General features: G+C 38.6%; 1 protein-coding gene across 1 annotated transcript; it reads left to right on the top strand.

The window, feature by feature from the left end:
• Positions 1–7,496: 7,496 nt before the first annotated feature.
• Positions 7,497–10,686, top strand: LOC306847205 (ADP-ribosylation factor-like protein 4A). The gene is made up of 2 exons (XM_079381028.1): positions 7,497–7,669; positions 8,336–10,686. Exon 2 carries the CDS (start codon positions 8,474–8,476, stop codon positions 9,077–9,079), a length of 606 nt encoding a protein of 201 aa, XP_079237154.1. The 5' UTR covers positions 7,497–7,669; positions 8,336–8,473; the 3' UTR covers positions 9,080–10,686.
• The last annotated feature ends 7,920 nt before the right edge of the window (positions 10,687–18,606 follow it).

Raw genomic sequence — 18,606 nt, 5'->3', positions numbered from 1 at the left:
AAAACACACAAAAACACTATGGGAATATTATGGACAAGAGTTGCTATAAGAAGATAATACCATGGTACTAAAATGCATGTACTTCCAGGAACACCATTGCACTACTATGACACATATACATACAAGCTCACTAGTTATAGTTTTAGAAAGGCATATTCCAGGGTTAAAATTCATCACACCCAATGAACGATTTGTAAATATTTACTTTATTTGGTACATGCAAACTGTAAGTATTTCATCCTAGTGGGATACAATTTGATAACATTATCAACACTGGGTAATTCTAAACCCCAGGTAAATGGGATCCTGGGCAATCTTATTTTACATTTCACACTGTTCGTACTTTAGTTAACAATTAATCCTGATCATTCATAATCTGATGTGTCACACTGTATACTCCTTAACCCCGGGTTACAGTTGTTATTTGCATTGTCAGCAGTGATGGCTAGATAAACACAAAACCACATTTGGTGTGAAAATGGGTAGGATACAACAATTTGGACATGGAGCTGCACCAAGACGTAGGATTAAAGCATGGGGCTTAAAAATATTTATGACACTTAAACAGGTTTGTCCTAAACAGATGTTTTGACAGAGGGAACAAGTTGCATTCCTAGTTTCAACATTACTTATTCTTCAGACATTCTGCTTTAAATACAATAAGTATCAGCTGCATACAAATCTGAAAATGGAGCCTCATTGAGATGCCCATATCTTTGGGACTGAACGATGAATGACTGACGATGATTCCAAAAGAAAAGTTTATTAAGAACTAGAATCTAAAATCATAATGCAACAAAGATTGGTAAGGTGAACAGATTTTACTAACAGACCAACCAATGCTGCCCCTGTATGTCATTGTAGCTCCATGTAGCTTCACTTTTCTGTTGATTCTCTATCTTACTTTCACTCTCTGTTGTTTAAAGTGATAATATATAACTTAATTCCCATCATATTTCTGGTATTACCTAACTTGACCTTTTTAAAACCACGAGTGCAGCGCACATGCAGCGTGTTAGCATGCGTTAGCCGGGCTAGCTTGTCACTTGCGGTTCCATTGGCGTTTCTATTCGCGCCTGTTTTTGTTTTCTTTTTTCTCACTCCGTTTTTCACGAGTTCATCAAACATCAGTGGTAAGCGAATCATTCTTCAATCACGGTGAGTAACGGCTTCTTCTCCTGCAATTGTTGTTTGCATTGTTTGCCACATGTATAGTTTATCTCTCTCTGTCGGCGACGAGGGATTCACATGTGATAAATGCACGCAAATAGTTAGGCTGACAGAGAAGATTTCAGAATTAGAGACACGCATCCAAACTTTAGTTGAGGACAGTAAGAATGTGAGGACTGTAGATACTGCTTTGGATGCGACTAGCTCAGGGAGTCCTGTACATTGTTCAGTTCCGGTAGAGCCTGTGCAGCAGGGCAACTGGGTGACTGTGAGGCGGCCTAGTCGCGGCTCAAAACACCACTTTTCTGTTCCGATCAAAACATCAAACAGGTGACGTACGCACCGACTGAGAAACCTGATGAAAGTGCTCTAGTAATTGGCGATTCTATTGTACGGAACGTGAAAATAGAGACACCAGCCACCATAGTCCAATGTTTACCGGGAGCCAGAGCGCCTGACATCTTGGCAAATTTAAAAGTGCTGGCTAATGCTAAACGTAAATTCAGTAAGATTGTTATTCACGTCGGCGCTAATGATGTTTGACTTTGCCAGTCGGATATCACTAAATATGATGTTAAAGAGGTGTGTGAACTTGCAAGTACGATGTCAGACACTGTAATATGCTCTGGTCCGCTCCCTGCTTACTGGGGTGATGAGATACATAGCAGACTGTCGTCACTCAATGGCTGGATGTCTAAGTGGTGCCCGCAGAATAGCATAGGTTTCATAGACAATTGGAAGAATTTTTGGGGCAGACCTGACCTGTTGAAAAGAGATGGTCTTCATCCCTCCTGGGGTGGTGCTGCTCTTCTCTCTAGAAATATGGCACATAGTCTTAGAGTTCGTACTTGACTAACTGGGGCCCAGGTCAGGAAGCAGACAGACTGGCTAAACCGACCGTCTGCTAGCTGCCTCACATCACAGAAGTCAGTTAATTCTCAGCACATAGAGACTCTTTCACCTAGATGTCACACTATAGAGATTGTGTCTGTTCCCCGAAATAGAAAATACAGAAAACATCCAAACCAAAGTAAGAGTAACAATTTAATTGATGTTCAACAAATAAAACACAGATATAATACAGATAAACAAATGATAAAGCACTAAACAGCTACAAAAGCACTTTTTGTAAATTATATGATCACTGACCATAAACTAGATGTGCTTTGTTTGTCAGAAACCTGACTAAAACCAGATGACTACATTACTTTAAACGAGTCTAACCCCCAAGATTACAGTTACAAACATGAACCGGGTCCAAAAGGTAAAGGGGGAGGTGTTACTACAATTTATAGCAATATTTTCAGTATTTATCAGAGGTTGGGTTTCAAGTATAATTTGTTCGAAGTAATGGTGCTTCATATAACGTTATCCAAAGAAACAAGTGTTAATGATAAATCCCCTGCGATGTTCGTACTGGCTACTGTATACAGGCCACCAGGGCACCATACAGACTTTATTAAATAATTTGCTGATTTTCTATCTGAAGTAATGCTGGCTGCAGATAAAGTCCTAATTGCTGGTGATTTTAATGTCCATGTTGATAATGAAAGAGATTCGTTGGGATCAGCATTTATAGACATTCTAAACCACTGGTGTTAAACAACACGTTTCAGGACCTACTCATTGTCGAACTCATACTCTAGATTTAATACTGTCATATGGAATTGATGTCAGTGGCATTGAAATATTGCAGCAGATCAATGATATCTCAGATCATTATCTAGTTTTGTGTATATTCCATGTAGCTAAAGCTGTAAAGCCAACTCCTTGTTACAAATATGGTAGAACCGTCACTTCTACCACAAAAGACTACTTTATAAATAATCTTCCTGACTTATCTCAATTCCTCAGCATGTCCAATAGCTCAGAACAACTTGTTGATGTAACAGAAACTATTGACTCTCACTTTTCTAGCCCTTTAGATACGGTTGAAAATCAGTGCAGCTGGAGAAAAACAAAATTAGAGGTATTTCATATTGCTTGGTGGGAAAGTACCCTATACTACAGAAAAGCATTAAAAACTGCTAGATCTGCTTACTTTACGCCTCTTTTAGAAGAAAACAAACACAACCAAGTATTTATTTAATACAGTGGCTAAATTAACAAAAAATATAACATCAGCAGGTGCAGACATTACCCAGCAGCACAGTAGTAATGACTTTATGAACTACTTTAGATTAGATTAGATTCAACTTTATTGTCATTGCACATGTAAGGTACATGGCAACGAAATGCAGTTAGCATCTAACCAGAAGTGCAATAAGCAGAGGTACAGGATATACAGTGCCTACAATATGTACAGAATATACAGATAAGGCAGTACTATGGACATAATTTACAAATTTTTAAATTCTATCAGTATGATATACAGATGGGTGATATGAACATACTATACAGATGGATTATGCAGTAAATGTATGTACACTATGAGCAAAAACTATGAACATAATTACAAATGGATATGAATAAGCTATACATTAAGATATATAAACATTGGTGCAATGAACACTGAAAGTGCATAGAAAATAAAAATTTCAGTATATAGTACAGTGTAGATGGATTTTTATTTATTTTTTATTTTTTAAACCGATTTAGTGATGGGGAGGGGTGAAGAGTTTGTAGTGGTGTATCATCGGGCAGAGTTCAGTAGGGAGACAGCTGTAGGGAAAAAGCTGTTCCTGAGTCTGCTGGTCTTTGTTCGGAGGCTCCTGAAGCGCCTCCCAGAGGGCAGTAAGTTAAACAGTCTATGGTCAGGGTGAGAGGAGTCCTTAAGAATGCCGCAATCTCGACGTAAACAGCGTTTTCTCTGGACGTCCTCAATGGCAGGAAGTGGTGTCCCTGTGATGCGTTGGGCGGTTTTCACCACCATCTGCAGTGCCTTGCGGTCAGCAACTGAGCAGTTCCCATACCAGACTGATACAGTTGGTCAGGATGCTTTCGATCACACACGAAAGTTCACCAGGATGGCTGGAGACAAGTGGTTCTTCTTCAGTGTCCTAAGGAAGAAGAGGCGTTGGTGAGCCTTCTTGACTAGGCTGGATGTGTTGGTGGTCCAGGTCAGGTCCTCCGAGATGTGGGTTCCCAGGAACTTGAAGCTGGAGACACGTTCATATTGACTCTTCTGAATATTATTAACTCATCATTGTCATTAGATATGTCCCCAAAACCTTCAAACTGGCTGTTATTAAGCCTCTCATTAAAAAACCACAACTTGACCCCAAAGAATTAAATAATTACAGACCGATCTCAAATCTCCCTTTTTTGTCAAAGATATTAGAAAAGGTATTAGAAATGGTTTGGCACCTCAGTATTTGAGTGAGCTCTTATCGCATTATAGTCCTTCACGTCCGCTGCGATCTCAAAACTCTGGCCATTTTAAAGACACACTCTGTCAGTTTAAATCTAGATTAAAGACCCATCTCTTTAACCTGGCTTACACATAATACACCATCGCATTTCTATAATTCAAATCCGCTAAAGGATTGTTAGGCTGCATTAATTAAGTCAACCGGAACCGGGAACACTTCCCAAAACACCTGATGTACTTGTTACATTGTTAGAAGAATGGCATCTACACTAATATTAGTCTGTTTCTTTCTTATTCTGAGGTCACCGTAGCCACCCAGATCCAGACTGTATCCAGATCAGATGGTGGATCAGCACCTAGAGATGACCTCTACAGCCAGGACACCTAGATGAGCCCCAGAGACTGATCTCCAGTGAAGACCCTGTCTCCAAGACGGCCATCGGGACAAGACCACAGGAACCAGATGAGTCCTTTGCACAATCTGATTCTGCTTTAGCCTAGATTTAAACTGCTGATTTTGTCTGGCCAAAGGAGAATGACACTATTTCGACAAACTACAGTATTTCCCCGTCTAAATACTGTAAAGCTGATATAAAGCCACCCAGCTTTATATCAAGCCGATGTAAAGCTGATTTGACACAATTTGCATTGTTAAAAGCGCTATACAAATAATTTTGACTTGACTTGAATCTCAGGTGAAAATTGACAATTTGACCCCCCTCTACAAAATAGTGGATTACTCAGTAAATATTCATCCATGATATTTCATATTTTGGCTTTCATTACTATATATATATCTGTCTTTCTTCAGAGAAAATATTAGCAAAATCAAAAATTATAAGACAGGGACCTCTGGTTGAGTTGACACGGAATGACCCTATACTGGTGAGATCATCTCATAGACTTTCATTGTTTTTATATCAAGCTAATCATACTTTCAATGTCCTAACCTGACCCATGCCCCTTCATTATATTTAAAGACTAACACCATCTTGAACATTTATGAGCATTTTTAACTTGTGAGGTCCCTGGCTCACTAGTCAGTGTTCAGCAGGTTTCACTATGAGGACATTGTGGAGAATAGTCACACATGCACACAAAAGAATGCTCTGCCACATAAAAAAATGATAAATAAATACTTGTAAACATGTCAGTTGCCACATTTGTGACTGGTGGGTTTTTAGCAAGTAACTGTTTGATTCACAACCTAAAATTGTATTAGGTACTACATTTACATGAACAATAAAACCAAGTAAAAAACTAAATAAATATTTGTACTTTTGGATGATCAATTTGACAAGTTTTGTTATTTTTAACACTGTAAATTCTCACTGGTTACAGTTGTGGCCAGAAATAATAATAATATAAATAAATAATAATAATAATAAAACTGTATTGGGTGCAGTTTGTTTCATAGGAATATTATATGGGTATAATATGGGATTAAATGAGTTAAGCAATGGGTGAATAATCAGAGTCCATGTGGACTTTCTGTTCAATTTTTTTTTTTTTCTACAATGTCCTCAGATTGATAATTGCACTATATTTGCACTACAAATATATCTGCACAGTTTTGTCTGCACACTCTATCTATTCTGCCATGTGCCTTATGCCACTTTATCTATTTCTTTATTTTTCTACAATGTCCTAATTTGTATAGCTGTATAGTTGTATGTACATATGTTTAAACTGTATTATCTGTATTTGAACGTGTTTAATGTTAACTGTATGCACCAAGGGTCTGAGAGTAACGCAATTTCAATTCTCTGTATGTATGCGCCGTACATGTGGAAGAATTGACAATAAAGCAGACTTGACTTGACTTGAATACCACAAGATGGCGCACATGTGAAACAAAACGTTTTACGCACAAAATCCTTTATTGGAATTGACAAAACCCTTGATTCAAACTATAGGTTAACACATAGTGAGTGCTGTTTAATCTAAAAAAGGTGCCATGTTACTTCAAATAAATTTAAATTTTCAAAGCCGCAAAACTGTTACCAGTAAGGCTTGAATTTAAGAAAATGATTACGCTATTTTTAAAATAGATTTTGTATATTTGTTAAACCTTGTTGGATTTGCATATTTCATTGGATATTTAAACACTGGAATGGGTGATAGACTAATTTTAACTGAATTGACTCGTTTATGAAGTAGCTCAGACGAACGATTGTCTGGAGCCGGGTAATCATGGGAGTCTAGTGTATTCAGTCAGATCTCGGGTGGATGAATGGATGTGTAGTGCGCGTGACAGCGCGTTCATCACGGGCTAATTGTGTATTGATAGCACCGCTAATTGTTCTGACACTTTGATGCACCTCTTTTCTTTGACGGCGCTGGCTCACTAATGTTTATTGCATTTTGCTTTCCACTACACAGCATTCAGTTAGTTTTCACAGTTTGTTAGCTTTTCTTTACTTTCTTTAAAGTTAAAGACTCTTCTACTGGGGGACTTTTTGGACACAAATGTTAATGTCCCAACTGAAAATCATCTTCTCTGTAAGCAGCCACCAACCAAATTGTGTGTTCCGTAATTTCTTTAGTCATTTGTTCTGAATCAGAACCAGTGATACCCGCGTTTCGTGAATTTATTAACCTTTTGAAACGGTTCTTTTGAATGAATTGCTCAAACATGTTAACAAAGCGGTCTGAATCGGTTCGGTATTGAGTCTGAATGATTCACTTAATCTTTTAAGCAGTGTCCAACCCAGTAAAACATTAATTTATTGGATGAATTGGATATTTCCCAACAATACATTGAAACAAAACCTGCACATACATCTCTTTGGATACCAGCTAAAGAATTGAATTACTGATAACCAAGTAACGCTCACCTGTAAGCGCATCTCTCAAACTTTAAACGCCTTGAGCGACATGAACAGGTGGTGAAAAGGTGTGTCCAAAAAGACGACGGGCTTGACTTTTCACCAATCAAACTCCGAGGAAAATAACACGCGCTCACTAAATCGAACCAATCAACGCGTAGTTCTACGCAGTGGGCGGAGCCAACCCTGCTAGAATGAAGTGGAAGGCAGCCCGCTGTAGAGTCAGTGAAACAGGCGCTGTTACAGGGAGTGGATACAGTTGTCGGCTCAGCTGATCTGAATAGCAATAATATTTTGGAAATAGTCGTAAACATTTTCATCTAATGAGCTAACGAGTAACGCAAGGATCGCAGTAAATAAGGTGGGTGTCGAATGAGATTTTATTTCCATACGCGCGTGCATACAAAGCTTAAATTGTAGAAAAATAGCAATATTCTGTGTAATAATGTAATTTAGAGTAACTTATTATTTGGGTAATGAGTCTATAGCGTTCTGGAGCACGTTAAGCATTTTTAGCGCACAAAATAATAATGATTCTCATGTTGAATCACTTGTTGGGAGAAAATGATAACAAAATTCATGTCTTTATGTATGGAGATGAGCCCCTCCTAAAGCGCTTTTACAGATGGCCATAGAGATCTGCGACAGACTCGTGTTTTCCCCGTTTACATAGGCCAGCTTGTGCATTTTTCTCATTTTGCAACTGGCAACTACTGTTGAACAATAAAATGGCAAGAATAGATGAACAGGAGGCTTTGCGCGCTAGAATTTTTACCGATGCGTAATTCTGGTGTCCCTGTGGCGCTACATGTGCAAATGGACTTCCTGCTGTTTCATCCTTCATTCACCATCACTGGAACTGAATGACACCCAGCTAGGTTGAATGTGTGTGCCTTTTAGAATGACAAAGAATGAAGCATGCTTTCTTGGAAAGAACAGCCAAGTAACGGAGAGCTGTAAAAGTGTGTGTGTCATGGTGCTCCACTGCTGGCCTCATTTCATCATCTCCTTTTTCATTTGGTTTCAGGTTATAGCAGCAGCAGCTTCTCGGGGGAACAAGAGAAGCCTTGTGAATATTTGGTGAAGCATTAGTGGTAGCAGCGGCGACACCTGGTCTCCTGAGTCTCCTCGTTCGCTTTCATCCTCATCAGAGTGGCGGAACAAGATGGGGAATGGATTATCAGAGCCCCATGCCATCTTTCCCTGCCTGCCGTCCTTTCAGGCCTTGCACATTGTTATTCTCGGCTTGGACTGTGCCGGTAAGACTACCGTATTGTACCGGCTACGCTTTAATGAGTTTGTGAACACCGTTCCCACCAAAGGCTTCAACACGGAGAAGATCAAGGTGACTCTTGGTGGGAAAAGCCGGACTGCAACCTTTCATTTCTGGGATGTAGGGGGTCAGGAAAAGCTCCGGCCTCTGTGGCGCTCCTATACGCGGTGCGCCGACGGCCTCGTGTTCGTAGTGGACTCGGTAGACGCTGAACGCATGGAGGAGGCCAAGACAGAGTTGCATAAGATCACACGGCTACAGGAGAACCAGGGGGTGCCTGTGTTGGTGGTGGCTAACAAGCAGGACCTGCGCAGCGCGTTGCCACTAGGTGACGTCGAACAGATGTTGGCACTGAACGAGCTCGGCTCTCATACGCCTTGGCACCTCCAACCGGCCTGTGCCATCATCGGAGAAGGTCTACAAGAAGGCCTGGAATGTCTCCACTCCATGATCATCAAGCGGAGAAAGATGATGAGGCAGCAGAAGAGGAAAAGATGACTGTTTGGTGATGGGATGTGAGCTGGATGTGGTGGTAGGCCTCTATGATGGCTCTGCTGGTGATGTGCCATGGGCCTTTGTGGCCCTGCGCTCCTGGAATTATTGTTTCGGCGGGCTGAGTTTTATCAGTCAGATGGTTCTGGATAAATGCAGTTCAGAGACCGCAAGAGCACAATATTGATTTATCACTTTGGTTGTTGGATTGTAACAGCAGTGGGACGATCACATGGAACTTTTACATCAATACAAGTGTTACAAAATGTCAACAGGTCTTGTGGTACATTGAGTTCTCATGAAGGACAACACTGGACATGAACTTGTAAATGACGAAAGACCTATCCCTAAAGTCTTTGTCCTTGCGTCTGAAGTGTTTCACGTATCTTAGCGTCCTAGCATTCATGTAAAGTCTTGAAATAGAAGGACTGATTACCAAAGCTGCCATGGACATCTTGAGAAATCCAATGTATACATTCAGGTGATGTGTTTTCCTCCATTGGCTAACCATCATTTTCCCTGTCCCGGTGGACAGGGGAACCAGAATAAGCTTTATGGATCACTTGTTTGGGAATGCACAAATGTTGAAATCAGATTGGAGAAGGGTTGACCTCTAAAGTAGTTCAACAGGTGAATGTGGTAACTGTCAAGAGGTTAACTCAACATGTTGATGCAGTAACTTCTCCCAAGTTTGAAGACTACTGCCATAATTTTTAGCTGTACCCACATTGTGTGCTTCCCTGAATGACAAGAGATGTTTAAATGCACTTTAGCAATTCCCTTTTCTAATCTATGAACTTGCAGCATCTGATTTTTTATTTTTTTTGTAAAGAGTTTATCATGCTACAAAAAGAAGTTATGTATTGCTTCAAGTGAAGCTTTTTGTTTTAATATCCACTGTTCCACATTCAAATGTGTCAGTTTGTCACTCAGTGCTCGCGTGTTGGGGGATGTTCATATTTATGTGTCAGAATTTGTACACTTTGAATAAATCCACAACTACACTAAACATCATGATTTGAATCCTCATTAGTACCTGTTGCATGACACACTCATGCTAATTATCAAAGTTTATGACCTGACAACGTCTCTAATTGCATTTTTAGTCTGATAATCGTTTGACGCACTTCACAGTTGAGTCACAGAAGGTTGTGCCTTTATATAGAGTCTTTAGGACATGCAAAAGGGGTAACATGACGTGAACTGTACGCATCCCATTCTAGGCATGCGACCAAACAGGATGTACTTTGTTCTGTCATTGAACACCTATATAAATGTTAAAGGTGCCGCAAGAGTACAATTATTGGATCTCCATATCGAATATAAATGCTGAAATTTCATTTGTACATTGCGGTGTTTACTTCTAATCATGTATTTCAGTTATCAGCTACAAGAATGCAATTTTTTATTTTAATTTTAAAATGTTACATTTGAATAAATTTTCAATGAATACAATGAATTTAAGTTCTGAATTTAATTTAATTGTTTTGTCATAAAGTTAAAAAATGTCAGGACGATACCATAATGAAGAAAAAGTAATTAAAAGAATGAAATTCGACAAACAATTCTAAATAAATAAATAACCTATAAAAATGTTAAAACTTTGTTTTTTGAAAAAAAAAAAAAAAAAGATTAAGATGTATTCAAGGTGTAAGGAAAAACAGGTTAAATTAACAAATTAAAATCACATGAAACCAACTTGAAAACAGACAGTACATTTCTAAGAAAAAATAACTTGGCACGTGTTTTAATCTAGTTTCTGATATATTATTAGATATCTAGTATATTCAAAATAATATATCTAATGTATTATTTATTGTTTAATATTTTTCTTCATCATGGACAGTCTTACTTGTTATTGACCCCTAAAACCAAAAATAACAAAATGTTCTTGCATAAGAAGCCAAACCGACTTGTTCATGCTTAATTAAACATTAATCAAATAAGACTGCACAAATATAATTTTCTCTTTTACAAACTGCGATACGTAACTGCACAGAGTTTTAAACACAGCTGGCTTGCCCCAAGCCCCACAGTCGCTTGTTGTGTTTGGAGAGGATCTGGCACAGCCGGTTCTAGCACAAGAGCGTTTTCCCTGGGAACAATGAGGCTTTAACACAAGGAGAGAGGGGTCTGTACACCAGCTGACCAGTTCAAACAGAAATCCTTCGCTGGACGTTGGTCGGTTCAGCATTCTGGATGACAGATGTAAATCACACGATACCGGCTTCAGAGATAATAGAGGTGGGATTGGCTTCTAATTGGGTCTCAAATCATGAAAAATGCAAACATATCCTCCACAAAAGCCAAAGCACCATGCTCAGGGAAGACCTGTTGTTTTGGTTCTCATTCAAGGAGACGTACAAAGAGAAATTCACAATTTGGCATCTAAAACATAGTTGCAAGCTTTCATATATTATGTTTTCGAGGGCAACAACATCAAGACTCGGTAGTCCAGCTTGGCTAGGCACGAATCTTTGGAGAGAGGTGTGATCTGGCTGTCTGACTGTCTGATTTGATTTGTTTGAGAACAGCACTTGAGAATTATACCTGACAGCCTCTACTTCACAAGCCATTTAGATGAGCTGAGGAATTTTAATGAACCGGTGTGCCGTGCCTTTTGTCTTGGCATGAAAGTACAGCTCACTTGTATTAGTAATGCTGTTTCTTTGAGGGGGACTGGCGTTATGCCCAGCGCCCCATGGTCTGTTCCACTAAAACATAATTTAAGCAGGGCAGAGGTTAAGCTTGTGTGCCGTTCTCATGGCTGTTTAAGGAAAAAAGCCTGGTTTATCAGAATCAAACTGAGTTTAGCAGTTCCCATACTCCCTTATTGCTCCTGACCCTTCCTGTATGCTGCTGTGACCCAGTTCGGGCCTCTTTCCTTCTGATCCTGTGATGAAAGTGACGTGGGACTGAAGTGCCAGTGTTGGTAGAGGAGATCAGAAATCAGAGCAGGCTTCCTGTTCACTCCACCCTAGAACACACTGAGTCAGGACATGGCATCGAACACTCCCTTCACCGGGCGTCCTGCTTGTCTCTGCACTGCTGCGTGTCATAAAAGAGCCACTTATGCTTGTAAAACTGTAGCTTACGGTCATAAAACGTGCTCCAGGCCATCATTAAGGCCATTTGTAGAATCAATCTGGAACACTAAACGTTTATGCACAGCAGATGTTTACTGTAATTTGGTGTTCTCGTGACTTGGAGATAAATGTTTCTAATAAGCAAGTTTATATATTTCCACATTCTATTGGCTACATGTTGTGTTGACACAGTATGGTGATACATGAGAAGTTATGACAGAATGGATCATGAATGATTCTGAATAATGAAGCAAATATGTATGGCAAATAATTGTGTATAACTGAAAGCAGTCAATTTAAATGTTACAAGTTTTTAAGTAGAAGTCAAATTGGTTAACCAAGACAAATTTAATGCCATTTAAACTTGGTGTTTACACATATTTTAAATGCAAAGCTGTGAAATGATTTCAATGAGGGCAAATTTTCTCATTTTATGACTATATATGTACACCAGCATTCAAAATTGTGGGGCCAGTAACATTGTTTTAAAAAAGAAAATGTACTTTTATTCAGCAAGGATACATTAGAGTGATCAAAAAAGTGATTTTTGAAATGAATGCAGCCTTTGAGCACAAAGAGACTTCTTTCAAAAACATTTTAAAAAATCATACCAATCTCAAACTTTTGAAAGGTAATGTATATAATCTATCTGATCAGTATCACAACCTAATAATAAAGCTGTTGTATCCCGAATATACTTTTTAATTTACCAAACATAACAAGCATGACATTTTTTTTTAAATATTTTATTTTTGGCCTTTATTAAGATAGGACAGAGGAGGACAGTAAGCGAAGTGGGAGAGAGAGAGTGGTGTGTGATCGGGAAAGGTCTTCGAGTCAGGATTCAAACCCATAACGCAATGGCATCATATGTCAGCAAAACTACCCACTAGGCTATCGGCACCGACTGAGCATGACATTTTGAGCGACTGTAAGTAAACTTTGAAAATGCATTATACACAAGATCCACATTTATGCATTTTATCTAAAGCTGAGCTATGTGTCACATGCATTACATGACAGATATCAGAGATGTTTCATGACAAGTCTTTTGATCAGATGATTGTTTTTCTGTGTAAACATAATCAACTGGTAAAGGTTAACACCTATGTTTTTAAGAAGTGGCTAATTGACAGATGAGTAGAGAGTCCTAGAGATTAGCATTTACACTACAAATGCAATATAGCCACACATGTGTCTGGCTTCCTCCTAATGTGTTTTGGGTGATTAGATCACAAAATGCCTTGGGCGTCACCTGAAATGGGCAGTAGTACCAGAATCAAAGAGGTCCTTCAAACAACATTACAATCATCACTTTCATTTGTTCTCCTGTTTTTAGATGGCGAAGCGTTAATGTTTAGGCCGTTTAATGGTTGGCCTTAAAAGTGTCTTAGAGCTTGAATTGTGATTAACACATGTTTGAAGTCAGTGCATTTATCTGTGTTGTCTAGCTGCTGTGGTGAGGTGTGAACGTTTGAGCGCAGGGTTGAGTGTGGTGTGAAAGGGTGGGTGGAGGATGATAGGCCTGGGTGAGAGGGGAAAGCTGAGCGAGATAAGTGCTCCACCACTCCCTGCCCTTCCTGAGAAGCACAGTGGCTCCCGCCCTTCTTAACACACGCCAAGATACGACGACACAATCGTACTTATGAACTTATTCATCCCTGTACAAAGGAAGTCTTTATGTTCTCTTAAATACAGTACTTTTGGATAATTTACTTTTATTGGCATTCAGAAGTAATTATATCCTGGGTTTAATTGTACTGAGCAATATGGGGATAGTTACTTGGAAAACATAGTGCTATGGTGCTTACATCGCAAAATCTGAATGATAGTGTTGAAATATAAGAATTAGACCAAGAAAAATTACCAAATAAATGAGACTTTCCGAAACTATTGTAAACATTTAGTAAGAACATTTCTCTTTATGTTCTGGGTTTCAGGATTGGTATGGTTTGAATGAAGCTCAGTGTGTCTTATGCAACTGGTAGTAAATTTCATGGCTTAGTGATCAAGGGGGCACCTTCTGGTGAGGTTGTTTAAAAGATGTTTTCATGATAAGGATTTAGTGCAGTGCAGTGCAGTGCAGTAAAAGAAAATAAAATAAAAAATAGTAATTCCAACATAATTAAAAATTTAGCATTCATATCTGTCATACAAGAATACAAGAGGAGGCGAGGGAGAGAGATAGAAGAGAAATTAAGAATATGTGCATGTGAGTAGGCGTATAATAAATGAGTATATAAATTTAAATAGACAGACAGATAGATAGATAGATAGATAGATAGATAGATAGATAGATAGATAGATAGATAGATAGATCTATTCAGCGTTCATATCTGTGAGCATATGAGAGGAGGCAAGGGAGAGAAAGACAGAGAGAGAACAAACAGAGAAGAATAAAAGTGAAGAATACATGTGTAAGCGAGTATCCCTCAGTATGTCTGACAGTTCAAAGCCGGGCTGCACTTAAACCTCAGTAGAGTTGTGTAAGTATTCAGTTTGAAGGTGCTCTTTTACTGTCCTCCAAATGAGCTCTTATGAACTGTGATTCTTGATAAATGCCATCATTAATTCATCTAGAGTCTGATGATTATAGGCCTGGCCAGATCTACGAAGTGTATTTAGTAAAGTGCGGTTATCGCAACCACATATTAATGAATATGAAAAACTCCATTTAGTCCAATTCAATGTCATGATTTTTTACAGACCGTCCTTGACACGAGTTTGCATGTGTTTACTTAGTATCTTGTGTAACAGATACAAAATGAAACATTATGAGTGGAACATTATGCAAATAAAACAAACTATAAACCCTAATATTAGAACAACATTGTTTAGTCTCTTCATATTCTCATGTCGTAGCCAAAATCAGTGCACACTGTATGTATTTTAGAAGTCAGACACTGTGTGGCTCCAGGCTGCATCATCTAGTTTAAAACATTGAATATAAATAGTCTAAAGTGTTTGCATAAAGTATAATTGTGGTCTTTGGATGGTGTCCGTCTGGCTGGAGGCACTAGGCTGGGTTGAGGAGGGTGGGAGAGGATGACAGGGCAGTTGCAGTGGACAGGAAATCAACTGTTGTGTTTTGTCTAGAGAGCTTTTGTTAACACAGAGGGTGTGGGTGTCCAGGGCTTCCTGTCATGGTCTTGAGAGGGCTGTACAGGGTCAGTTCAGATAAGACTAAGTCAAACAGAAAGGCGAAGAAAATGGGTGGAAGAACTAAGTGTAGAGTAGTTCATCAATCAAACTTCTGCAAATGCAATTTGGCTGGAAAATCAGTTTATATTTGAACTCAGCTGTCACAATGTTGAATTTCAGATAGGTTCTGGTTATTTTATTATATATTTGATTACTCTAATAACAATAAAAGACCAGTGGAGTACATACAGAGTGTATTTTTTCACTGGCTCAACCACACACAAAAAATGACACCTGAATATATAACATAATGTAAGTGAGTAGAATATGGAGATTTTGAGATTTTTCTATTATCCTTCAAATTGCACAAACTGAAATTGTGAATTTAAAATATGCACAATGGAAATAAGTCAATTTTGTAAAAACTCCCATATATCGCAAAAATATTGTTACGCTCCCATGAGGTGGTTTTTCAGGCAATTTTTCAAGATTTATTGGACACCTGGTATACATAAAAGCCACATGATCATTCTTTAATGTACTATAACCTCCAAGAAACACCTCATACATAGTCGCTCTCAAGCATAAGGGGCTTACCTTGCCATTAATGCTTAGATAACCCCTTATTAACACTGCACACTTTTACGGCACATAACGGCTCCGACACGGCCACGGCCATGGCCACAATCACTCCAGTGCTGCTTCGCTAAAGATACACGCCTATGTCTCCTTCGTTTAAAAATAATAGCTAGTGTGGCTGTTCTATATTGTAAACCTACCAACATCCGTCACCATGACTTATCGCGAGAGGAAAAATTACGTTTTAGTCGCATAACATCGGTTAATGGATGCAATAGTTTTTTTATCGACATTTATTAAAATATCAGGAAAGTTTTGTGCAAATCTGTAATGGAAACACAACTAGTAACTGTATTAAATTTTGGCAAATTGGTAGCTAATTCATATGCGTTTGTTTAATCTCATTTGTAAGTTTTTTTTGTACGATCTGCCTACATGTACTGTACATAAGAACTGATGTTTAGTTGTGGTTTAGTGTTGGACCTACATGCTTAAAAAAAAAGAATGTTATCGTACACTTGACATTGTACGAATTTATAAATAATATTCGCCACCTCACAAAATAGTTACATTTTCCTGTGAGATCTTTAATGGTGAGTCCTGACATGGCTCAAAACTATTTTTAACTAGTTTTCATGAAAATGTAACTCTCTTTCATCTTAAAACTTACATAACCTTCACGCCCTTTCATTTCACCCTGTACAGCGAGCCTCTGCCATGTGCCCTGTCATCCTCTTTATTAAACATTCAGACATTTAAATAAACACCTCAGCACCTCCACCGTGAAGTAACTCTGCTTAAGAGCCTTTTACTGTCTGTGCTCTCTTTGCTCATCTATGCTCCCCGTTCACGTGCCAAACCTTTTCCAGAACACCTCAATCCCTCTGATCTGCCTGACAACAATCACGTCTCGAAATTATTTAACGTTTCAGTTCCCATGCACATCAGTTATGCTCACACAGCCAGAGGAAACACAGGCCTTGCTGCTGCATTTGCGCAGAAAATGCCTTGGGGTTATACAACTGTTGGCACAGTGCTTCGGCAGACCTCTGTGAAAACACACAGTGTGGAGATAACGCTGGAACCTGTGAGAGTTAAGCAGCTCTAGAGCAACTGTAAACAAACCTCTGAAAGCCATCAGCTGATCTGAGGCAGACAGAGCGCTGAGTGAATGACAGCTGTCAGGAACAAGGGCGTGTGGAGAGGTGTGTCTGAGAGGAACAGCGGCGTACGGAGGATGTTTACTTGAGGGAACCAACAAGATTACCCTCTCAGCAGGTGAAAGTCTCAGCGTGCCGGTGTTCTGACGATTTGTGCTACCCGCTCAGATTGTGCTACCTCCCATTAAAAAGATAGGTAACACAAATCGATAGCGAAAAATGCTACCTATCAGATTGTGCTACCAGCATCTTATTCATGTGGTTTGAGGCTTTTTTTAATGTCCATACCTACCCCTACCCTAAACCTACCCGTCCACACCTAACATTACCCTTAAATAAAACAATGCAAATATATTATTGGTAGCACAATCTGATAGGTAGCATGTTTTGTCGGTACACCGGCTCATTATCGCTGCTGATGCTACGAGGAAATGAGATGTGAGACTGTAGACTCACGTTCATTTACACAGCAAAATACTTTTGGACTCCATTTACACCTCTTCTAGGTGATCTGATTTCAGCATTAAATACAGGTGTAAATGTGGTTCAAAATGTTTTGTGATCAGATGACTAAGTATCAAGTGACCACATCACATTAGTAGTTTAAACAGTAGCAGAAGGCCTTTAATAGGAGAAGACATACATTTCTTATTAAAATGACAAAATTACATTTCATAACGTATCAGAAATCAGAAAAAATAAGGATTCAATGATTTTGTCCTGATTTGAATAAATGATTGAATGATTAAATAAATAAATAAATAAATAGTGTTTTTGAAAGAAGTTTCTTACGCTCATCGAGGCTGCATTAGTTAGATTTGAAAAAAGAACGTAAAAACAATAATATTTTGCAATACTATTACTATTTAATACTACTGTTCTCTACTCGAAAATATTTTAAATATATGGCAAAACTTAATTTTCTCCAGTCTTCAGTGTCACATGATCCTCCAAAAATAATTCCAATATACTGATTTGCTTCTCAGTTCAAGTTGAAAACAGATGCTTCTTAATATTTTTGTGGAAATCATGATTTATATAGATCGATATAAAGTTCAAAATATATATTTTATATATATTCAAAACATACAGTATCATATGTTCAAAATATATATCTTAAGCAGCATGCAGTAGCACACTAACACAGTAAGTGATATATGTATGTCACTTGTTGATATATATATATGTATATATATATATATATATATATATATATACAGTTGGGCAAAAAAGTATTTAGTCAGCCACCAATTGTGCAAGTTCTCCCACTTAAAAAGATGAGAGAGGCCTGTAATTTTCATCATAGGTACACTTCAACTATGAGAGACAGAATGGGGGGAAAGAATCCAGGAAATCACATTGTAGGATTTTTAATGAATTAATTGGTAAATTCCTCGGTAAAATAAGTATTTGGTCACCTACAAACAAGCAAGATTTCTGGCTCCCACAGACCTGTAACTTCTTCTTTAAGAGGCTCCTCTGTCCTCCACTCATTACCTATATTAATGACACCTGTTTGAACTCGTTATCAGTATAAAAGACACCTGTCCACAACCTCAAACAGTTA

This window comes from Barbus barbus (assembly GCF_936440315.1).
Source record: "Barbus barbus genome assembly, chromosome: 27".
Lineage (NCBI taxonomy): Eukaryota > Metazoa > Chordata > Actinopteri > Cypriniformes > Cyprinidae > Barbus > Barbus barbus.
Note: the sequence above shows the minus strand (reverse complement) of the source record. Positions and strands in the feature narration are given on the sequence as shown.